The sequence below is a fragment of the Cardiocondyla obscurior genome, linkage group LG09, assembly GCF_019399895.1.
Source record: "Cardiocondyla obscurior isolate alpha-2009 linkage group LG09, Cobs3.1, whole genome shotgun sequence".
Taxonomy (NCBI): domain Eukaryota; kingdom Metazoa; phylum Arthropoda; class Insecta; order Hymenoptera; family Formicidae; genus Cardiocondyla; species Cardiocondyla obscurior.
Window position 1 is genome coordinate 2,088,256 of NC_091872.1, and position 25,199 is coordinate 2,113,454.

Sequence of the window (25,199 nt, forward strand, 5' to 3'; positions counted from 1 at the left end):
AATAGCGAAGGCGAACACTAAGGATTCACGAGCGAATCAATCATTACACAAATAACACATATTACCGACGAATATTCGCGATCGTTTGCTAACAATAAGTGTATACATATCTTTAGATGTAACATCTGATAGCACAAAAAATATTTTAGACTTTTTAATCGTACGGCAGAATGAAATGGAGAACAATGTATGTCTGACGTGAAAAATTACGTGACACGTAAAGATAACATTGTTTTCGACAATTGATCTTTTTTCGGTCGGAGCTATAATGCGATTCTATCAGCGTTTATCGGCTAATTGGAGTTTTCAAAGGCAGTCATTTGCCAGAGTGGATTAAAAACTGAGTAGTTGCTAAAGATCAAAGGAACCTATTTTTCTACCGTTTGAGTACCGTAATGAATTCTATACATTGGCTATATCATTGTCGTGTATATCACTGCATGTATGTGGTTCCTCTTTGTTTTATAATTTTTTAATTACTTATCAGATAATTTAGTAACCGATATTTTCACAAGAAAGAAATGTAAAAGAAATTGTTACACAATTTTTTAAATTTGCAACATATTTTTAAAGTCAATTTTGTTGGACGAAAATTAAATTTCTTAACAATTAAAAAATTATTATCAAGATTTATCACAGCGAAAGCACAAGAATTTTCAGCGAAATTTCTCAGGAAAGTGGCTCTAAAATGTGCTTCTCGATTCCGAGAATCAATTTTCGTTGCCGGTATATATCTTTTTCGGGACATCTCGTGGACGCGGCGGTGAAGACTCAAAGTCGATGATGCCTCCTTCCTCCGTCTGTATCTGTCGATTGCCAATATCTCGGCAAGACGGCAAGAGACGGTGGGATCGAACAGGCAGGATTCTTGGTTTCGATAAGAGTTAGTGCTCACTTGTTGACCCGTTTCGACGATCGTAACTTATCGAGATACAAGACCGACGATTGAGAGAAACGACGTGCGACCAAACGCCGGGAGTCTAGGATTTATCGACAAGTCTTAATAACGCCACGAGTACGACACTTTTACAGCGTCGCGTACGATAAATTGACGTTGGCAGCGGTTTAGCGTTTTTTTTTTTAATCGAGCGATCGCAGTCAAATTTCGCATCGACAATTACTGCAAGAACGGTATAGTCCTTTCATCGAGACTTGTCACTAGAAATCGAGAGAGTACGAAGCTTCATAGCGGTTCATGTAACGTCGTTAACTAGTCGTTGATCGGTGCTACGTCAAGTGGCATTGCGCGGCAAGTAAATTTTCTGTTTTATCATTTGCGTGCAAATCACTGTTGGGCATTTCGACTCATCGTTTGGCACAATCCGATTGAATTGCACTGGCTCGCGTAGTCGAGTAGAATTACAGACGTGGGGTGCCGGCCAATGCCGATCCGTTACAACGAATAGCTACAGATAGAACCGATAATGAATTGGAATTGTTTGCAAACTGCACGGGCTCTTTAGCAACAACGCGTGTACCGCCATTTGCTACAATTGCACACATAGTTGTTCCATTCGAATAATATGTTTCGATAATTGAAGGCTTTTATGTATAGGTCCGATTGGAATTGCACGTTTCTATGCCAATGACGGGTTTCTCCGTTATCGATAAGGTCGACCTGTCATATTTGGTAACGTCGCGGCGACCATCTTTGTTCAAGTTGGATTGCTTCCTTTGATATGTAATTGCTTGCATTGAACAGCATTCTTAGTACGGTGACAGACGTAAATTTGTTGCATTAGAGTAGTTCCGGCATGACCTAAACCTTCGCGTCAGCATTGAATCTTTGTTAATCAAGTTTTATTTCAACCAAACCAAATCGATTTTTGATTTGTAAGATTAATATAATATTTTAAAAGATTTAATTTACTATAAAAAAATATTTACTTTGATTTAACCTCGCGATAAATACCAAATTTTTATATGTTTTATTGTTATTTAATTATTGATAACTAACATATAATGTTTGATAACGCAATACTTGAAATTTCTCATTATCGGTTTTTCATATACTATTGTAATAATATTGTATATTTTTTATCTCCAAATATGTAACATGATTTAATATTGAAATTTTAAAATGGCATTGTAAGGCTGGAGCAGATGGTGCATTTTTACAAAAAGATCGAAACGAAAATAATGGCTGACGGGAAAAAAAGAGTCTGTGTGAATGCCGCGTTGAATTTACCTGTGCACCGACGAGGCCAGCGCGTAATCTAGGGATGTCTGTGTGACTCCAGTCTGATCTGGCCCAAGGGTCGACCCTGCCGAGATCGCTGCTCAGGTTGACTTCGCCAAGTTGATTGTGTACGAACTTTCTGACGTTCCAGGGCAAATCGTTGTGCCTGCGAATTAGAAATACGAATATAAAAAAAATACAATATGCTCGATACTTATTAATAATCAATAATGTAAGTAATGAATATCTAGCTGTGATTAATTTTAACATTTATCATGTTACAACAATCAAGTATTTTCTGTTGAAATATTACTTCTGTTAGTTATGGAACATTATACACTTGAACAATAATTCGAAATAATGATCTGCGCATTATAACGTTACTTGAGTTTAATAAGCAAGATTGGATCAAATCGAGATTTGTTGGCTTTTGAATTATCCGGGAATTACATCCATATCATTATGTAATGTAATGCACGTATACATATAGGGTGTTGAAATAATTACTTAATGCAGTAAAACGATATTGCATACTTCGGGAACACGATTGCGTATCAAAAAATTTTAATCGAGCGTTTGCATTTTTTGACTGTTAAAAATTTTTTTATTTCGTCGAATGATACGTATGCGATAACAAACGCTTACCCGTCAATCAGAGGCACTTCAGTGAGAATCCTCCTGATCACGTCCAGCCTCTGCTGGTGCGTGGCAGGTGCGGATTGTAATAGAAACGGTACACAGAGGCCTCCGAGGAGCAGGACGGCCACTAGAAGTAGAACAGGCGCCAACAGCCGACACCTCCTGCGAGGACTCTCATCTCTGCGGTCCTTGCTGCTGCCGCTGCTAGGTGACTCCTCGCACGGCGGCGGTAGTCGCACGGTGCCGTTACAAGGCGCCACGTCTGGCAGTTCGGTTAGGCACGTGGTCTGAAAAAGAAATTCTAATTTAAGATTATACAATTCCCATTTGTTTTATTGCCGTTGATTTCGCTAATTATTAATCTCCTTGCATAGAAAATGTAATTGTAATGATTTTAGTAGACGAGAAAAAATATATTACTGGTTATTTTTTAGGCCGAAATTTCACATCTCACTGTGATATTAAGCTGTTCGACTATTTATCAAAACGTGTGTAAGGTACTGGCTTGAAATCATTCATCAATTTGTATATATGCAAACGATGATTAAGTTTACGAAACAAATCTCATTTATGGAGCAAATAGAACATTTGGGTCAGTTTAGTATACCGCGCACACATTCGAGATATCTGCTTAATGAATTAATTAATTCGGTTAATAGCTGTTGCGGAGATTATGCTGCTATTCAATGAGGACGCATGTGTCTGTGAAAACAAATAATTACTCGTCTATATATTTATGTGCGTTGTAAACGACACTGCGAAAGATTATCACTTTTCTGGTTGACTAAAGTCAAATCAAACATGTTAAAAAGAAAAAATTTTTTAACTTTACTTGCGTACGTAATAACGTGGTGAAGTATTCTTTGTTACAATAAACTAATTTTTGGAATCCTTGATTTTCTCGTGATATGCCGCAGACACAGACACGTTACTTTCACTTAATGCATAATGAAATATATTCGAGGAGAACTTTTATTAGACGCATTAATCTCCCTGCAACATTACGTTTGCGGAATTGTCCTAAATCTCTCAAATATTGCTAACATGGGCTCCGCTAACAGGGCCATAAATCCTGTCGTCTCGCACACGTGCGAGACTTTTCGACATGGGCGAAACGTAACCGGGCGAAGTTAGACAATCGCGCGTGTTAACGACTATTTAAGTGTCTCTTAGAAAGTGCATTACGCTAGTGGCGCATGTAACGGAAACGGACGGGCACGGTGGCTGTAACCTGTCCGCGGAAAAATACAACCGCCGCGGATGGAAGTGCAGTCCTCGAAGAAGGGCTTCTTCGCGGCGTCACTGCGACGCTCTGCAGGCGGCGCGGCTCGCGGTAAACTTTTGTTCGCCCTCCTTTCGACCACCATAAAACACGTTAACGCCTGGCTACGGATTTTCTCCGCGTATATAGCGTCTAGCGTAGAACACAGTTGCGAAAGACATTGAGATACTTGGCGAGCCTCTGGGAATTTTCTCAGTTTTCTACAGAGTTGTCGTAAACAACTCATCAAGTCATAACTTTTGTACATACACCCTTTTGCGATACTTCCATGACACTCGTCAGATTTCGCATGGCTATAAATCGAGGAAAATCGTCGGCACGATTGATTATCCGCGATAAGAAAATCTGCGATAACAAAAACTTTGCGCGGTTTTTATAATTGTTGTAATAAAACGTAATAACAATTTATACGTCAATATTTCTAGCATATCTAATTTATTAAATTATAAGTAATTTAATTATTCCCGGTTTAATTAAGGAAAGCGATACATTGAGAATTTTTAGCGAAATGTGATTACGAATAAAAACAAATAATAATAATAATAATAATAATCGAAAATAATTAAAAAGTCGAAAGTTATTCTCGCAAAAAAAGATAACGATTGCAGAAAAGTGGAAAAAAAAATTGAAAACTATGTTAATTGTACTGCTTTACATCGTTCTTTTTGGTGAAACTTGTTGTGTGTATTCTAAATAGATATTTAAACGTTTTCCGCCACGTACTAGTATATACTACGCGTACTGATCTATCTCTACGCGCGCTCGACTGCCGCGGTCGCTGACCTCCGGGCCCGCGCGTCCACCACCACGTGGATCATGCGGCATGATGACCATGTGATCACGGCGCGTGAGGCAGTCGGCGGGTCCAGCGCCCGACGCGCGAGACAGTCTGTCGCCAGATCGGCCGGACGCCGGACCCGCCGACTGCCTCACGCGCCGTGATCACGTGGTCATCATGCCGCATGATCCACGTGGTGGTGGACGCGCGGGCCCGGAAGTCAGTGACCGCAGATTTCGAGCGCGCGTAGAGATAGATCAGTACGCGTAGTATATACTAGTACGTGGCGAAAAACGTTTAGATATTTAGCTTTTCTAGCTCGTTATTAGTTAGTTATAATTATCTAGTACCTAGGACGTTTTAAGTGTTACATTTCTAGCTCAGTGCTGAACAGTTTTGCTAGTCAGCCACGAGATAAACCACGAATTCGCTAGCTAATTATTAGGTAACGGTGGGAATCAATTTCCACTCGGGTAGTTGTTTCAATAATAGATATTTATTTTTAATTATTTATTTTAAAAAATTAATAGAAACGTGTATAATTTTTTTTTTTAAACGTGCAAAAAATGTTTAGCATGTCTACATTAATATTATTATTTTTATGTTACAGAATCAACTGCAAAACTCTGCTGCTGCGCATCGATCGGTGAGTCGCATGTTTTATTACGTAATTAAATATTCTAATTTATTTTAAGTTCTTATTTATTCAAAAAAAAAAAAAAAAAAAAAAAACATTTTTGGACAATATATCGAGTTGCGTACGCGGTAGAACAAGCTTGAACGAAAGCACCGAACGCCGGATGAAACCGACAGATTCAACGAGTTATACCGCAAAATTTATCGTCGACATTATCCATGCGTAAGAATCAGCGTTATACGTTATTGTCAAAGCGCGAAACAGCGAACGCGACTCCCATTTTTAGTTGTTTCTCCGTTTTCTTATTCATGATTTCGCTCGCTGAGAATCGATTATCGATATCGCGGGTAATTAATAGCTGTCTGAAGGTAATGAAAATGAAAGCTACGAGCGCGCGACGTCTTTATGCATATAACTGACAGAGAGAGAGAAAGAGAGACAGAGAGAAAGTGTGAGAGTAAAAATTAATATTTTTTCAATAATACTTTTAATTTAAAGACAAGGGTTTGAACGTAAGTCAGAATTACAACATTTTCTTTTCTTTTGATACAATATTAAACGAATTTTATTTATACCTATCTATTAAATATAACTACAAAAAATAAAAATAAAAGTAATCTTTAAAATCGAAGACAATTTCTCTCGCAAATTTGTCTAATGGCGCAATAAAAAGTACGGTTATATATATATATGTATCTTTTTTTTTTTTTTTACACAAGTACTCGCCGACAAATTAATTCGTACTTTACCACGCGGGCTACGTAAAGACAATTATTGTCGCTCGTGATAGTAATAATGGGCGACCACCTTTTAGCGCTGCTCCTCCGGAATTTAACGAAAAAGCGAATTCAACGTACTTTTATAACCGTGCTAAAAGTTTTTACCACGAGCATAAACGTATTAATTAAGCGGGTTAATTGAGCACGTTTAAAAATGAAACGACACATAAGGCGGTTATGTAGATACGAAATATGGAAGATGCAACGTTTCAACTCATTCTTGGACTTTTCTTAAAATAAAACGTTTTTTATTCTTAAACCTGAAGATATTAAAAAGTTTCATCTTATTTTTTTAGAGAATTACAGCGTAAAATATTTAATACCGTAATACTATTTTTATGAATGAGAAAGGAAAGATAAGCTTATGTCGCACTGAAATATTCGTTGTACAAAAAATACGAGAAATAACAATTTTGGTACTTGTAGGCTTTTTATGATCTATAATTGCAAAATGTAACGATGTCACATGTATCCACTTGTTACGATTATACTATATCTCGTACTGCCGTGCCGTTTTACTCTGTAAAGCTCGTAGTACTCTGAAACTATAATGGAAGTCCTTCCGCGTCTGACGTGTTCTTACGCGATTAAGTCCAGGCCCGACTTCTCGAGGAGACGTGAAGTGCGAGATTCGTAGTTGGCTCTTTGGGTACACGCCGAGAAACCCGGAGGCGAACGCCATCGTTGATTCCTTCTTGTGTCTGGTTAATGGAACTAAGAAGCTCGTAAACGTATTAACTGCTGTAAAGGACATCGGCTTTGATCCGCCTGTGACGAGTGCCTACCTTCGTCTTTACTCTTTGAAAAGCACAAGTCGAGGCATAAATCTAGTGTTTTACGTAAAAATAAAACTGTTTCTTCACATAAAATTTTTAGAGAAATAATAAATAATGAATTCCGCGCACGTAAAGATTATTATTTTGAAATGTAGAGTTTTTATTAACGTACAGTTTTTTGTGAGAGAAAATGTAAAGAGATACTAATGATAATGCGTATATACCACATATATTTTTATTTAAATTGCAATACGCGTTGCTAAAATATATTAGTTATATTTTTGGCATACCGATATCCAAGTCTTATCCCTGATTTTGTTTCTAAATGGGAAAATGTACGTTCAAAATTTTTTTTATTCTTTAAAAACAAAAAATTTGCAAGAGATTCATCAAGAACTTGTCAGACAAGAGACGCAGTCTTCTCTAAGAGATGCATTCTCGTTAAATGAGTCCCATAACGAAGCTTCTCGCCAAACTCTCGTCGCAGAGTCCTTCTTCTTCAAGTGCGCCAAATTTTACGTCTCGCCGTAACGACCGCGGGAAGATAAAAGCGGCGCGAGTTTGGAGAACGCTTATCTCTCGCCGTTCATAATTTCGGAAATCGGACAAGTGGGACACGGCTGCGAGGACGGACGGCAAGTTTTAAGCCGTAAAGTCCTCCTCGCGGAATTTACTCGTCGTTAATAGCGCGCCGTCGCGAGTGTTCGGAATCAAGGGGTGTCGGGGGACGGAAAACTCCAATAACGAATGTAATTCACAGCCGTGGTCATATGTCCGGTCTAAAACCATTCCACCCTTGTTCGCGCCAGGCCGAGGACCACTTTTCCACCTCTTTGCATGCGCGTGTATACGTATACGGGAACGGTAAGCGGTGAGGACAGGCGAGAGAAGGACTTGAAAGACGGCGGGACCAGGAGCGACACCGCGTGCGAGAGCATTGTCAAGTTTTCGTATAAATTTCTCCTCGACGTGAATTCAAAGACCGCCGCGGGGAGGCTTGGTATAAAGCCGTGCCGGAAGGGTAGTCGGGATGAAACGAGAGCGGAGGGCTGGCCTAAAGAGCAGGTGGCATTCGAGACTACGGTATCCCCCTGTGTGCCCCTTTTCCTCTCGTCCCTTCTTCTTGCCTTTATCTCGACTGTCTCCTCGTTCTCTTAATTCCGGTGCGATTAACGGTCCGCGCTGCCGAGAAATTAGTCCGTCTTGTTTCTGTCCTTTGCCTTCTCTTTCTTCTCCTACTTCACCTCACTCTTTTTCTGTTGGTGCGTTGGCGTTTCTATCTTTCTCTTCCCAATTATCGCAACTCTTAAACGTGAGATATCTCTCTCTCTCTCTCAAAAAGAAAATTAGGTTTTAAAGATATGAAAATTAATCTTATAATACGAATAAAAAGTAGAATTGATATTGCGTGTAAATAATACTCGTTTTACGATTAAAATGTCAGTAGTGGCATTCTATAAGCACGTAATCGAGAATTTGTTGCCTTCCTTTATAACAAAGGTTTTCGCTGTATTTATTTTACGACAAACGCGGCGCCAATTTTTTTTATTAATTAGTTTAATTGACTGGCCTTGTACATAACGCTTAATCGAACGAACAAACCGTGAAAAGGGATGATTTTCTGAACAACAAAAACAACGTTGTTAAGAAAAAAAATTCCGATTTGTCGGACAACGTGATATCGGAATATCATCATTAATGTCATTTCGCGCGAGCTGATTAAGAGGAAATAACGAGAAATATTATAATTATTGAGGGAATTGTATTCCGTTCGGAATTATCAATACGTTTGTCACGGGTGGGTTCCGCTCGTTCATTATCACTTGACGCTGCATCGCAGCGCACGTACCCACCTCCTCCCTGACTCTTTTAATTCCTACTGGTCGGAACGTTAATTTCGCCGTTCTGTCTTCAATTGTGTAAGGCCATTAAATGTAAATTTTCCGCGTGTGACAACGCGCTACGAAGGTAACGACAGCCGTGTATGCGTGGTTTAGACTCGCGCCGGATTAGAGTTAATGAATTTACGCCATTTCGACGGTCCGAATGTCGACGACGAGGCGGAGACGCGCTAACATACGAGACATTTAGTCGGAATTAAGGACGACCTTTGTTCTCGCGAGCCACTGCGCTCGCTGCACGCGAATTCGCATGTCCGTGCGCACATTTTGTTTTGAGTAATGAGCGTTCGCACCGCAATTGGCGCAAATACTAATGCGGAAAGCGGAGGCGAGAAAATGGGGGAAAAGGCTTTTGTTGTGCCGGAAAATACCGCTGCCTCCTCCGTCGAATAGCCGGACAATAATTTACATTCTTGTCACGAGAAACCGACGAGAACCAGAGACGAATAGTCTACATTCATTTAGATATACATATATTCGTAACGCATAGTGTAATAATAATCTATTATTTTGTACGGATAACATGAACTATATCAAATCCGTCACTCTACATTTTAACGCCTTCTTGATTAAATTTCAAGTCAGTTCTCGCCCAAAGATATCTCTCGATGATAAAAAAAGAAAAAAAAAAACATTTATCTCGTGTTTTTTATTAACAATATGTCCAATATTATAACAGAATAATTTTTTAAATATTTATTTCTTTAATTATTTACTTTAATACATTTTAGCGTTTCAAATTATTTCTGTCGACAGACATGCGGTAAATGTTAGTTTCTAATCATACGCATGTCGCGGTGCAAATACGCGTTGATTCACGTTTGTTCTTAGATCACTTTCGTTAATGACGAGCAGTTAGAAGCTTTTCCGATGCTTTTAGTTAATTAACAATTATGCGACTGACGGTGCGAGAAAGAACGGACAAGGAACGGAAACCAGTAAGGCGTACGAATGGGTCGCCTTTGTAAAACGGAAGCTCGTCGAAGGCAGCCCGTCTCTTATTGGAATTAAATAATTTAATGCGCCGCGAGCTTTTCTGGAAATTCCGAGCGAGTTCTGCTCAGCATCTAAATTGAAACTTCGGCCCTTGATATCTTTTTGCGAGCGCAACAAAATAACGTGCATTGTTGAATTAACTTTCAAACGTTGCGACACTTTCCCCACGGTTGTATCGCGCGCAGAAAGCTTTGTTTCGCGCTTTTCTTCTTATTTCGTTTGCCTACCGCTTTCATAATCCGATTAAAATTTCATGTAATTCTAACCATCAGATTGCCTAGCTAGCCGGATGCTTTTATACATTTTATCATATTTATAAAAATGAGAGATGTAATTTTTATTAACTTTAAAATATTTTTCATTAATTACATTCATTTTTTTAAATTGATTTATAAAACTCTAAACGATTGGGTTAATCGACGAATACCGCAACGTCTCCATCATTTACATATTCGTGAATATTATATTAATTGGGCGTAATATTCGGGTTGCGATGAGTACCCTCGGATATTGTAAAATGTTACGTTATCTAACCAAAAAACACATTTTCTGTTCAGGTAATACTCCGAAGAGGAAGCTAACGTGTCGTCACCGATATGATATAAAACATAAACGAACCGCAGTCGGTTTGTCGGGTTTGCTTCGGGAGTGCCGTTTAGCCGGGCGACATCGACATGTGTGGTGATTTGTGCAAATGGTCATTTTAATTAATAAAACGGGAGTGCCGTACGGTGTCGCGCGGATTTAATTATCCGCGCGGGTCGCAAAAGTAATTCATTAAACGAACCGCAGCCGGTTCGTCGGGCGTGTGTTTCGGGAGTGCCGTTTAAGTAATCGGCGAGTTTATAAACGGGAGTGCCGTATTCGCGCGATTGTAAATTGTAGATTATATGCGGTTTTCGCGAGTGAAACGAGAATACATCCCACACGTTCTGAGAGATGATGAGGATTACTTCTTATTTAAGTAGGTATAATTAACAATTCTTTGGTATTATTCAGAATTGTTTTCTCGTTTTGATAATAATGAAAAATAATAAAGAATTTCATGATGATAGTAAGAGAAAGAAATTTCACATTTTAGAAAAGTTTAATTTTTTAAATATTTTGTTTGACAAATAATTTTTTTATTTAATATCTAATTGAAGACACGTAAAAATTGTATTTTTTTTTTTAAACAGTAAACGTTATTTGGATTGCTTCTTTAATCAAAAATTTATTTTTATTTTGCAGGATTATCGTAACTGTACATACATCGCCGCTGTACATCAAACTGGGGAGTAAAAGAACTTCTTTTGCTACAAATATTATGAGGAAATCTGTATGTTATTTAATCAGTATTGCGAGAAAGTCAAATAAAACTTGGTAATAATTAAACTACGTTGCATTTGGCAAATTGCAACAAATTTATCAAAATATAATTTAACAGTATTTCACGCAGTAATTATCATTTAGGCATAAAAAATTTTACAAATTTATTTATTGCAAAAAGCGTCGTTTAATAAACATTTTTCTTAAAGAAACCGAATGTTGTTAAAAAATCAAACGAAATTTAAGAAGAGTATATGATTTCTAGTACGCGGCGTATGTAACAACTTTGATATCGCTCCAGCCCTTCCATTAAATTTACGCGCTTCATGCTCTTATATACCGGCGGCGAGATCTTTTCTTCTCGCCTTGGCCCATTTCCCATTCCGGCGATAAATTTCGCCAAAGTTCTCGCTCTTGTCATTTTTGCGATGACATACAATACACGATGCCTCATGCATCTTTGCAAAATCTTTTGAGAGCTGGTCTCGTCTTGAGAAATTGAAACGCGATTCATGGTTTATTCTTCACGTCTGTCCAAGATGTTGTTTTCCGTCGCGTCCACCGTGTGCGTGCGAGACAATCGTTTTTGGCGATTTTCAGGAAAAAGTTCCCCGCGGCGATTCTCCTTGGCGTTGCAACGGCAAAACTAAATAGCATTTGTGATATCAATGAAAAAGCGAGAGAGTCTGCGCTTAAAGGCAACACTTTTATTCTTAAGTTCTGAATATTAATGCCTATTCAACCACATAATAAATTAATTTAATTAAGTTAAGTTTCAAAATTTTAAGTACACTTAACATTGTGTATGTGAACATTTTCGTAACCAAATACATAGAGTCGGTACAAAAATATGAGGAAATTAATATGCATGAGGAAAGTGCATGCTATTTTATCTTAAATATCTATGAATACGATAATATTTTCGCGCACGCTTATGGTGTTTCCATCTGCTCTTTATTGTCTCTCTCGCTACATCTCTGTCGAGTCTGTTGTGCATGAATTTCCATATTTTTCTCGTCTCCCGATTGGACTATAAGTTTTACGAAATTATGGCTTGTTTTTTTTCCTTGTCTCGAAAGAGAGAAAACTTTGGTCTCTTTACGAACGAGAGTTAACTTCGCTCTGCCCCAAAGTACTTTCGACCGTCACCTTGTTTTTTTTTTCTTTTCTTTCGAATCGACAATGAGAGATGCATAAAACATTACCGAACTCGAATTTTCTAATATCTGCGCGGCGTGGTGCTTCTATTATCAAAATATTCTTTCTTAAAAATGCTGGAACGATGTATCTTAATTTATAAGTACTCACTCTAATTTGTTACACTCAAGTTTAAAACACGTAAGCGTAAAATCGTAGCTGATCAACATTAAACGCCACGTAAAACCGTATTATGCGTAATCCTCGTGAGAACATTGACCCAACGTATACTTAATATCGTGCAACATTTATTAAGCGTACCGTATCGTTGAGACGTTAGTTTAAAAAAATACGAAAAATTCTTCGCGTCGAGGATGTGCTGTATGCAACGGGAATAGATCCGAGGGGATAAAACTTGGACGAGCGAGAAATTAATCGCGACTGATCCGTCTCTTCCGCTTCTTCGGCGTCGTGGATGAATGATGCATAAAACATTATCGGCAGTTGCTTCGCCGACAGCGTGGCGTAATTCCTGACCCACCTCATCCTTTCGGATCGATTACCTGCTCGGCGTGACGCTCCGATTTATTTCTCGTAATTAATTTGTCGACGATGAAGGTGCGGCGGCAAGGAAGCGGCGCGGCGAGGCGGTGCAATGGTGCGCGAGATGAAATCGCGCTGGCATCACGATAATCTCATCTATCGCGACAGGCGAGGGAATCGCTTGAACAAGTCGTCATCCCGTGATCGTGTAATGCCGCGAAGATCGAAGAGCGACGTCAGCCCTGCCGTGGCGCCGACATCGAAATGCGATTTTTCCACCCCAAGGGAGGAGAACTCCTATGGCCAAGTCCGTGCGGGTGATCCAAGTTCGAGGAGCTCGCCCTCGGCCATCTTCCCTTACCTACCGCGTCGCGAAGATGAAAAATGCATAAAACATTATCGGCATTCCGTTAGCTGCGGGGGTCAGCATCTTCCCATTGAAGGGCTATCTTCTTTCCGTCCCCGACTCGACTCGCGTGCGCGTATTCCCTTTGCTACCGCGTTTATGAAAAACACCCGTAGAAAATGAATCGGATTACGACCGCTTTCAACCGTCGTCGCTTTCAGCCGCGCCGCAACGAGATCTTTCATATCTTTTGCCTTATTGCACCCGATGATATTGATTATCACCCCGATATTTTTCCTGCAGTTAATACTTGGTCAGAAACGTATTATGGTTAAATCTTTCCAGTTACGCAGAGAGAAAGTATCATTTTTAATCCATATTAAAACATTAATTTTTATTTATTATTTTCATCAAAGGTAAACTTTTTAAAACATTTGCATTTTTTTCGTACTTACATATTTGCATGGATAATTTTTTGTTAAGACGTAATGCAAATTCGTCAATTATTTATAATCAATTTTTATATTTCGTTTATTACGTTTATAATACGGATCATATAACACGCTCCAATATAAATACAACGTACATTAAAAAAATATTTTTACTAAATTTACAATCTCTGATTAAGCTCCAGGCAATGCGTGAAAATATGAAAAATGGAATACAATGAATATAATACGATAGATCGGATCACGGAGTTTTTTAACGTTAAACAATTGGAAAATTTATACACCGCACATTTAATTTATTTAATTAATGTTGTAATTAATAAGTTCCGAATTCCCATAAGTAAATAGTTTAAGTAAATAGATTTACTGTATCTATTCTGAGATTACGTAAGAGAGTCTAGGGACAAATAAGGTCGGCTTTTCCTTTCCACGTTACATTCCGTTTAAGCGATCCCTCCACGATACCTTACGCGTATACATGCGAATATATCGCGAATTACGAGACACGTGTTGCTTTAAGTAATTTATCAAAGTGCTTGACAAATCTTTTTTTATTTTTTAACAAAACATAGAACATAAAGAGATTCAATTTTCTGAACTTTATCTTTTTTTCCCAGAAGACTAACAACTGTGGAACATTATATTCGCGATAAGCGCTCAAAAAATATAGTTGCACGATTACGAGAAAAAGAGCGAGAAGATTTCTGACAAAATTTCCCAACATGCCATTCGTGTGTGGTCACTGTGAGGCGCGAAAATATCATTACTCGAAAAAAAAGAAAAAAAATTAATCTCAGCACCGTTCTTATAAACGACGATAGGTATAAGCTGAAAATCAATGCGTTCGTTAAAACGCAGCCAACTATATCGGCTTCAGTTGCGAACGTATTTGAGGGAACAGTTTTTTTTTACTTACATTTTCTTCCGATTTGCAATTATACATTGACTTTACCCTACGGAATAATACATTGAACTAGACACAAGAGATATTGTGTACATAATTAAAGTTTCAGAAATTTATTATATTAACGGAATGATTTAGGACTTATACTGAAATTTTTTTAATTGAAAAAAAAAAAAAAGAAAAAAAAACATACTTATAGTTTTAATTTTCCTTAAATATTTAGGCATTTTAATTTAATTTTTTAAATTGTTTTTTAATTATATATTGGCAAGTTTGTAGCGTCTGTTAGCTTTATTACATCTTTACCTCTTGTCGTCGGAAAAATGATTTGGCACAGCAAGAATAGTTGCGACGAAATGTCAGAATCAGCCAAGCTCGTCGCTGTCTGTATTACAAGTCCCTTCATATGCGCGCATCTCTTTGTCGTCTTTCATTTTAAAGTACATCTTTCTTCTAGATGAGAACAAAGCGGAAAAATTGAGATAAAAAAAAAGTATTGATACTTTTTTCCCCGAGTCGTTTACTTCACTATGAAAGTTTAAAGAGGAGAGTTTAAGGTTCTTCGCTCTTAACCCTTAATTGGCCATATAAAGTGCCTGCGGTTCACCAGGCTTTTAGTATAATTTTACGTAGTGTGCTGCACGCTCGAAATTGAAAAGACATTTTTATAAGTATTCTTGGAAGGAGACGGTCAGCAATTTCTTTGGTAGTTGGAAGATTTTTTATCTTAGAAAAAATTTTGATCGTGATATTTTATTAAAATCTCTTTTACTGAAGATCCATTTCACGTAATCTAAGGAAAGCGTTGTTAAAATATGAGCAAATAACTTTGGAACGCGCTATGCATCGTGTAATGCGCGAGCGAACTTTTTGTTCGTATATTTAAGAGGTTCTCCCAAGCTCACCATCTCTTGTTGGTTTGTCCGGCGTTATCGAATCTCCATTGTCAAAAATTACGGGACTTTATATTAAATTGTACGATTTAAGTCGCGCTATTTTATAAACCTTTGTCGAGAAACGACACGCACGAACTTTGCATTGTGAAATACATTTAGTATTTAAAATTTAATATTAAAAATAATACGGCTTTTGACTTGGGTTTGTTAGATTGCATGAAAATTTTTTCTATTTCTATTTCTATTTCTATTTCAATGTTATGTATGAGTGCATAGCGAAAGAGTTCCCACGCGCGTAAAACTAAATATAAAAAAATTTAGGAAATTATTAATTTTACAAAATGAAACATTTATACAGAATGTTTTTGCTTATATCAATTTGTAAATTCATCTCATCTACTGTGTAAGATTTCGCTCTCATTTCCTGACATTTTTTCTGTCGCGCGTTTTCGCATCCTAGCCGTTCGCCGCGAACCTTTTTAGACCTATCGAGTGTTCTACGGTCGGGCGATTTTCCGTTAAATCGCTCGGCAGTCTAGCTAAATGAAAACGTGTTTTCCGCGCACTTCGACCATACCTATCGCCTCAGTGTTAATGGTCGCGGTTGTAAATGCAATCGATACGTTTGGTTATCAATAGCTTTACTCGTTGATAGATTTTTCTGTTTTTATAAAAAAAATATTGATATCTGAATGACAAAATTGGTTATAAAGCTAGTATTGAATTTCCCGTATCGTATTTAGGATGTACAAATAATTAAATATGAAGCAATTTTGAGCAATAACTCTCTTTGAATCTTTTATGACATAATAGAAAGTTCTTTTTCTGCAATTTATTGTTAGATATTATCAGATTTAGTATGTTTTATCTGTAATATTTTTCTACAAAGAGAAATTTAAAAAGTATAAAGTAATTTTATTATTTATGTTCTATAAGCTTTCGATTACAATACGTGTATTCTATACATATACATATATGTATGTATATTATTCATATGTATACATATGTATATGTATACACATAGCTCGCAGCGACTTATTGACATATCGGCATTACATCACATACATATATGATATGTTATTGTTACCGTATGGATATTTAGAGAGGGAAACCGATCGCGTTGATTTCATCTACGGCATTTGTTGACTTCTCTTGCTATATAATTCATATTTGGTAAATTCACGCGAGTCTAACACTTTTCCAAGGCAGATTTTTGAAGGCGGCAGTTTTGACATTTTTTAAAATTTATTTATTATAGAATATATCAAGACGCATCGTTTATCTGTTGTTACTGAACGACGGAGTTATTTTCATATTAAGTATCAAAAGGCTGAACACAGTTTTAATAGACGGTATCCGCGATCTACCGGCGAATACTAACCCGACGAGAAGATTAAGTCAGATTTTTTCAGCCTCTCCTGCGCTTGAGGCCGACGTGTAAAGGCTTACAAGCTTGGAGGTCCTCGACGATATTATAGTATAACGATACTCCCCGCAACTTGACGAGGCGTGAAGCGTTCCCTTCCGCATGACGACCGTCGTGGACCCCACGACTCCGCGATTTAGCTGGATACATAAGCGAACCGAGTAGACCCCTGCGAGCAAGTGCACAAGGGTCGACGATCTCTCGTTCATCCCTTATACACGAGATGCCTTTTGATCGGAATTGCTGAATCGCGTAGTTTGTTATTTATTGGAAAACTAGAAATATATTCAAGTTCGCTTATGTGAAATGAGACGTTAAAACTTTCTATAATATGACTTTATTACGCGTTATTAAAACATTCATAATTTATACTGAGACACGATTTGACAATTTAATACACGTACAAATTTTAAATATAATTTATGTCTGTAAGTTTAATTTTTTTGATCCCTTTGATTTATAATTGAATTTAATAAATCTGATGTAATTTATTAAACGTTTAAAACTAAATTGCAGAAAACAAATATTTTTTTGTTTTTAAGAGTTTAAAATTCGTGCTTGAAATTGCTTAATCTTGATTTCGATTGCTTTTTTCCTTTCGATACAATCGGATATCATTGGCTGATTTCCAGGAAAATACGGTGCAACATATTTGAGAATATATAGCACACGCGACAATCGTCTCGTTAGTTCGCATGAAAAAGACTTATTCGATACGAAATTCAAGATTTTTCAGGGACAAAAAAGACGAGAAAAGAAAAGTATGAGGGTGAAATGCTTTGTGCAGAAAGAGTCACGGGGGGGCTCTCAAACTTGTCGCATTTCGAGAACGCCATTATGCCCACCTATTGGCTGGATCGCACGCAATTTTTCACTGTACATCTTCCCCTCGGGATACCTTAAGCTTTCCATCTCGCTCTACTACTCGCTCTACCTCGACAGCTTCGTAAAGATGATTCATTGAACTTTGAAAATGACGCACGAATCTTATATTACATTACATTCGCTGTAGGAGAACGTATTAAAAATATAATATTTAAATGCCATCGTTAACATCTTTTTTTTTTTCTAAATAAAATATTAATTAATTATATTTTTGTTTGCATCTTTTTTTAGTAACAGAAAGATATTTTTTTGAGGTCAATTACGGTTAGGATAGTGGAATATCACTTAATTTATTTGTTACATATTTTAAAGATTTATTTATTGAAATAAAACGCTGCACGATTATATCTTTTAAATTTTCTCTGTAGATTAATTAGTCGAAATCTTTAAATATTAACTAAAATTTCCGATAATTCTGTCACATTGTTGAAATAGTATTTTATTTATTGTATACTATTTTGTTCTATATGCATTTGATTCCCGTTCTTGCATTCTCGGCTGTTATGGAGTGCTTAATGGTATGTGTGCAACATCTGTGTGCTGTCAATGCCACTAATAAAAATTTAAAAAAAAGTAATGAAAAGAATAACAATACAACACGAGATTTTAGGTATGAATAATTGTCATGGACATGAGATCATCAAAATTTGTGATTGATAATAGTCAAGTAGATATTGAACGATAGTTGTATCTTAAATTGTCAACGACATAGAATTACAGAAAGATACCGTGCAGTTTTGTTGACGAAATTATTCATATTCCTATTCACACAAATACGCATACATAGTAATATACATATGTCATATATTAATTACTGCATTCTTTAAATTTTATTTATATTATTAAGACTGGATTTATTTTGTCGTAGATTTTGTTCGTTGCGAATAAATTGCATCTTTATTTGATTAATTTGTCAAGTTTAAATAAAAACAAAATTTGCTTGCAATAATTTTAAAATTTGCTTCAAAATCTCAAGAGGATTGAAATTTAAATAAACGGCCAAGAGTAATAGAACGGTACAAAAAAGTTTTAGAAATTAAAGAACGACTAAGTATAAAATATCAAGTTGAGATTGCAATTTTGCTTGGAAGTTTTGCACCTTAACAAATAATTTTCAATTTGGAATAAAAATTTTTGAATTAAGGGCTAATTTTCTCGCAAATTGTTATCGTGCTGTGTAATAGAGGATAATGGATAGCGAAGTGAATTTTATTTCTCTGTCGAGTGTCCACAGTATTTCTCTTTCTCCCGCTCTTTCTCTCTCTCTCTCTCTCTTTGACACACACACACACACACACACACACACAAATTGCTTGTTCTCCACGAATTGTTCGATTCCGGACTTAAGTGAAACGAAATGATCTGCACAAATGGTAATCATAGCGGAGTTCTTTTCCATGAGAAAAACGTGCATGATAAAAGAAAATCGATGTTAAGATAAAAATGTTACGTTGATATAGAGATTCCTGTCTCACATCAATGTTAGATTACGAGTCTAAGCAAATCGGCCAAATTAAAAATAAGTTTTGTTTGGAGAATATTAAATATGAAGTAATGGCACTTGATGTCGAAAAGATAATTGCAAATTGAAGCGTTTGATTATGCCGAAAACCATCCATTGCCGATATTGCCTTTATCGGTCTATCGCGTTACTTGCACTGGCTGCACTTTATCCGCCGCATGCTAGTGAAACATTGTCCCCATTCCACCTCGTCGGGCTTTTTAAACGGGATTTTTAAATCGATCAGCCATAAGTGATATGTACCATCCCATCGGTTTTCAAATTTGCATATCGGCCACACTCTAATGAGCGTAAACTTCATTTTCTCCCCGTGAATAAAAAGAGTTTCTTAACATGAATCGGTCGCGTTAAAGTCAGAAAAACAACGTTAGCGGAATAATATAGCATTGTCCTGATCAGCTTTCTGACGACAACTTTTTCAGTTCAACTGTGGCGAGAACTGAGTTCTCGCTTAAGATCCGCGCTCGCGGAAGTGTCAACTGCAGCCGTATGATTTCAAAAGTCTCTTCTAATTGTTCGCGACCGTATTTTAAATTCCATGCACGTCGTTAACCACGTGATCGGAACTTAAACGATAAGAGACGAAAAGTTAATTTCTTCGAAATGTAAAACATTTAATTTGCGATTAACGATGCAAATATCTGCAGTATTTATATTTTTTAATTTATATTAAATAAAAAATATTTTAAAATACGTTTTTAATATTAAATTACATTTTAAATTTATATATTTATTTGGAAAATTAAATTATTAATATAATCTCCTTATTCTCTGCAACTTTCCGCAAAAATCTTCGCAGATACTCTAGTGTTAAAACTTGAAAAAAATAATTTTTTCTGAAAAGAATTACTTTTCTTCTGGATGAACATATACATTAACATTTACGAAATATTGGCGTTAAAGTATGGAAGCCTTCATCAGGTTTCTTTTGCATTCCTCATAGAGACATTAAAACTACATTAAAGGCTGAACTTTTCTCATTCTTTTTCGACGCTGTCGACTCTTTTTTTCTGGAACAATTTTAAATTAATGTTCACTGTGGCGTGTAAATTCCATTGCCGCCTGCAATTTAACACCAAATTCCGGTAAATAGAATCACGGACCCGAGTCGGAAATGCAAAGAGAAAAATTGTCTGCGCATCCGCGTTGTTTCCGCCGCAACCACCTCATCATCGTTTATCTGTGAATATTATGAATTTTTCAAGCTCGTCTTTTTAACGAATCACAATTTCTTACACTATTTTTTTTCCAGGGTGTTATTTCTACGTTACAATAGAATTTTTGGTTTTCAATTTTTTATTCGATATTTATCTTAATAAAATTTTCTCGATAGATATCTGTATTTATTATATTTTTCTAAAAATAAAACTAAATTTAATTTTGCAAAGAAAACTTTATATTATATGTTTAATGATTTTTACGATAAATATAGGAGCGGAGTTGTGCTATTAGAAATAATTATTAAGAACTCGGTTAAATACATTTCTCTCTTCGATATCGCTTTTCTCCGCTCTGAGCAATGACATTGCGTATTCCCGTATAAATTTGGTAACCGGATAAATTACCCGAGATATACATTTTCCTTTAGGAAATCAAACGATCTGGAGGATTTCCAACGTAGATGTCTCGAGGCAGTCGGAAATTCGCGACTTGGTACAGGGCTAGAGGATCAATAAGATAGGGATCAAAGCCTTCAAACATGCTCGAATCCGAGTGACAAAAATCTGAGTTGGCAAATCAACTGTAAACTGTAACGCGTACATATATATCTAACGATAAATAAAAGGAATGTAAAATAGGCAGACGAAAACAGTTTTGAGACGCTAAAACATCTTATCGATTAATAAGTTAAATTTAAGTCAATGCTTGCAGCATTGAAGAAAAATTGAATTAAATTATCACTTGAGCATTAATTGCGGCGGTACTGGAAGGTGAATCAATCTATAAACATGAGAAGGTTAATCAGGCAGCTAATTGTAATATCGCGCGATGGTTCCGTTTATACCTCGTCGCATAAGCAGTTTTATTATTTATAATGGAATATATCGATTTTTCTTACGGTTCTTCCGTGTCATCCGGCACGCGTAGGTAATAAAGCCCTTCTGGGGCGTTTCATATGTAGGGCGCATTATGCATACGGATTATGTGTTACGCAGCGGGACCGTTGTAATGTGCGGTATGATGAATTATAAAATACATTACTGTACCGGTCGCGGCGTTGAGTTTCTTGAGTCTGCTCGATATACGTGAAATTTTCCCAAAAGTCGCACACTTACGTCAGATAAAATCGACATTTCTCGGTACTACGGGAAAAGGGGCGTAACGATAAATCGTCCGTTTTATAGCGCGCGAATCATTTTATTGTCGAAAACTCGGTAAAATGCGCGTCCAACTGCAGATAATATTACTACTGCCGGCAGCCGAATCGGATAATTACTCGAATAGAATAATTGGACCCGATTCATTCCGAACATAATCCCCCCAGGGCATTGTTTGCAGAAATAAGAAGCTTACTGCTAACCGTTCAATTTTGCTACATTATTTCGTCTGAATGTCGTTGTAATTATATTTGTTTGTGCATTAGGAAAACTTATTATTTGCACCGCATTCTATTTTCGTGGATTTCGCGAGATATTTTATTTGCTAATAATTTTAGTTATTATCCGCATGTATACATTGAACGAACGTTGCCTCGATTTTCGTGCGTGCATTGTGTTGCATGAATAATAAAAGTAAAAATTTGAATTGTCGATTACAGTTAATATTGTTAATCGCTCGTTTCGAATGTAGCAGTTACACGAGAAATCTAATTATCAAATCTCACAATCAACAATATAAATAATCAAGAATGAAAATTAAACTTCTGATTAAAAGAGAGTAACCGTACCATTGAATTTAGAATTCCATTTATTTCCCATATTATATCAGCGATAAAATTAATAAAAACATATCCGGCTTAATATATCCGGCGGTGATTTGTACAAAGTTTATAATTCGTTATAAATTGAATGCGAATAGTTGGGCGCGAATCAGAACGAAATTGAAAACTCATATTTTAAAAGAAGTATGGCGATTGAGGGCAAGAGTAATTTATTGTTTCCTGGCAACCAGAAGAGCCAGCAAGGCAAATTGAATTATCTATCAGCGGAACAGTGTAATTCGCTTTTAATTAAAAATTCGATAAAGCATGTTGCGTGTTCCAATCAGTCGTCATTATATCCTATGAAGAGAATTAATTAAATTGCAAGAAGGGCTTGTATACAATTCGTAACGTAAATTAATAAAGAAGTAGACGCAGCGTCATATTATCAAATTTGTCCTGATAATCTAAATCATTTTCACAGAGTAGGGAAGGGTTAATTAATCGCGTCATTCCATTCCACTCGACGAACGACGGCTCGTACTGTTGTCATAAATCCTGTCCATATGCTACACCTCTTTGGTGGAACATGATGCCGACAGGGTATGCAGGTTCGCGTACATGGGGTGTTCCGCAATCCTTGGTTTATCTTTGAATTTTTAAGTTAATTTGAAATAAAGGAATCTTGGAAATAAAACAGTATCCGTTGCAATTTTTCAGCACGCTAGTCTGTCTATCTTGGTAATAAAAATCAGAAAATAAATTCTCGAAGATCGTAGTTTGCGTCGAACATACATATCTTTTCTGAGTTGAGCGAATGCGCGAAAGAAAAATCATTCCTCTAATTCTTACAAATTATTACTTAAGTTTGAAAAATCTATTTTTATTTAGTTAGCGTAAATTGATTTTGCAATATATTATCATGTACGCCGTTGCATTTCTGCTATGACAACATTAACAATGTTTCAAAAGACCATATCAACCGGTGCAGTAAATACGCGTTAATGTATGTTGACAAAATTCAGTGGCTCGTCAGCCGGCATATATTTGCGTCGACCCTTTCGTTCGAATCATAATTTGATATTGCGAGCAATGTAAGCGCGGAAATTAATCTTTCCATTCACGTGATTTACGATTCGATGACATTTTCAGAATTCAATATTAGTCCGCGCAAATATACTCACTTAACAAACAAGCAGTGGTAAACAGCAATATGACATTTTGAGCCGTAGGCTCTGTTTCGAAAAAGAAACATTTGCAGATCTGTGCTGACGAGCGCGGGCAACCTCGAAGACACGTCCCTCGCGTCGAAAGGATGAAAATGTCTCGCGTCAGCCCGGCACAGGGGAGATGCTCCCGAGATTTCCACCAATGTTTCAGACGCACCCCGTATACCGCGATGATTGAGTGACGTATTCGAGCTTGGTTAGCAAAATCGTTCGCATACTCGGGTCGTTCTATTACTAGCGCGGGTATACCAGAGGCTCCCTTCTTCCAGCGCGGCACGGTCGTGTAAGGAGGCAAACGAGAGTCGAATGGAAATTCGATAATAATTATTGCAGCCGGTACCAATGGGACTGCCACTCTCCTCCTCGTTGCCCTACTCGTCGAAAGCCGCCGGCCGCGCCTGTGGCGTCCATAAATTTCGTTATACGGCGCTGCACCGTTCTCAGATTGGCTAAGGTATAGTCTAGGAGCCAGACGAATGCGCGCATTTATCAACCAGTCCCTTCGTTTCGTGACCGATAATTCGATTTAAAAATCATTAAATGCCATCGCGAAGACAGATTCGATCAGTTGTTTATTAGCTGATTATTAACTCCTTAAAATACTCGCGCAACGTGCTGTTTACGCCAAGGCGAAACTTTATACGCAGAATTATAATATATGTATAAGTATGCGCGTTGTCTTCATTTCACTTAAAAATCTGTGAATGCATTAAAACAAAATTTCGCAATTGTACATTATAATGCAAACGAAACTAAAAAAGAGTTGGTACATCCAGATCAAGAATAATGTGTTGGAAAAATTTTGCATATTTTGAATGGAACATCTCCGTGATTATAAGCATGTTGTGTTTAAATGTTAATGTTGCAGTAACATTTAAACGCAACTGCGGGCTGGCAAATCTCTGTAATATTCCGTTGAAAAACCATTGCAGAAAAACAGATATTATGCAGGTATCTGTTTTCTCGTACCGTTTTGTTAAGAATTTAATCGCATTTTCTCATTTTCTTTCGCATCCAAATTTTTTCCATCAAATTTCGAGCTTAATAAATAGGTACATCTGTCATAAAAAATTTTTATTTAGTCTCTTTTATACGATTTAATTTCTTTTGTTAAACATTTATTAACTAAACAAATCTAAGCTCAAAGTAAAATATACGTAGATAAAAAAAAACTATTTAAATGCTTTAAAAGATATTTGTTGAAACTAATTTCATAAAGCATATTTTAATTTTAATTTTTGATTGTAATATTCTACGTATTTAGATAAAATTATTATGACATAGAAAATTATATTGGAAATTGCATTGTCTAGTTTAGAACAATTATGTAAAATAATTATTAATGCTGTGTTCGCTGGTCCGTGAATTCGCATTTAGAAAATATGTTATCGCAAACGGTGCAGTGAAAGATATTAATGGAATTATTGTAGCTATCACGAGTATTAAGTGTCTTGTGAGCGAATAATATATTTTGACGACTGATTAAACTCCGCTGTAATTTGCATATGAAAATGCATTGAACAACGACGGTAATAATGACGACGGCGGAATATGGCCATGTGCGCGATTCGATATTACGGAACGGCATTACATCGACTATAATTTCGCGGCGTGCACTGACTCCGAATTACCATCCTGACTAAACATCGCTCTCGGATGGCACAGCCAAGTAAATTTCGTTTAATGTCGCACAAATACATTCGCCTATCAAACATCTATCAAATTCG

At 36.8% G+C, this 25,199-nt stretch overlaps 1 protein-coding gene and 1 long non-coding RNA gene across 4 annotated transcripts in view; one reads left to right on the forward strand and one right to left on the reverse strand.

Moving 5' to 3' along the window:
• The window catches only part of LOC139105533 (uncharacterized), a 61,874-nt gene extending 46,697 nt beyond the window's left edge, over window positions 1-15,177 (forward strand). Inside the window, exons 5-6 of one of the 3 annotated variants that reach the window (XR_011546214.1) lie at window positions 5,489-10,931; window positions 11,198-15,177. This is a non-coding gene — a long non-coding RNA (uncharacterized lncRNA). Of the gene's footprint in view, window positions 1-5,488 lie in introns of all 3 variants that reach the window. The other 2 variants (XR_011546213.1, XR_011546212.1) reach the window with 2 other exon arrangements.
• LOC139105527 (dipeptidase 1) overlaps window positions 1-25,199 on the reverse strand; it is an 84,377-nt gene that overhangs the window by 40,899 nt on the left and 18,279 nt on the right. Inside the window, exons 3-4 of the mRNA XM_070661696.1 lie at window positions 2,825-3,105; window positions 2,189-2,345 (exon numbers count right to left, since the gene is read on the reverse strand). Of these exons, the coding sequence (XP_070517797.1) occupies window positions 2,189-2,345; window positions 2,825-3,105 (438 nt within the window). The remainder of the gene's footprint in view (window positions 1-2,188; window positions 2,346-2,824; window positions 3,106-25,199) is intronic.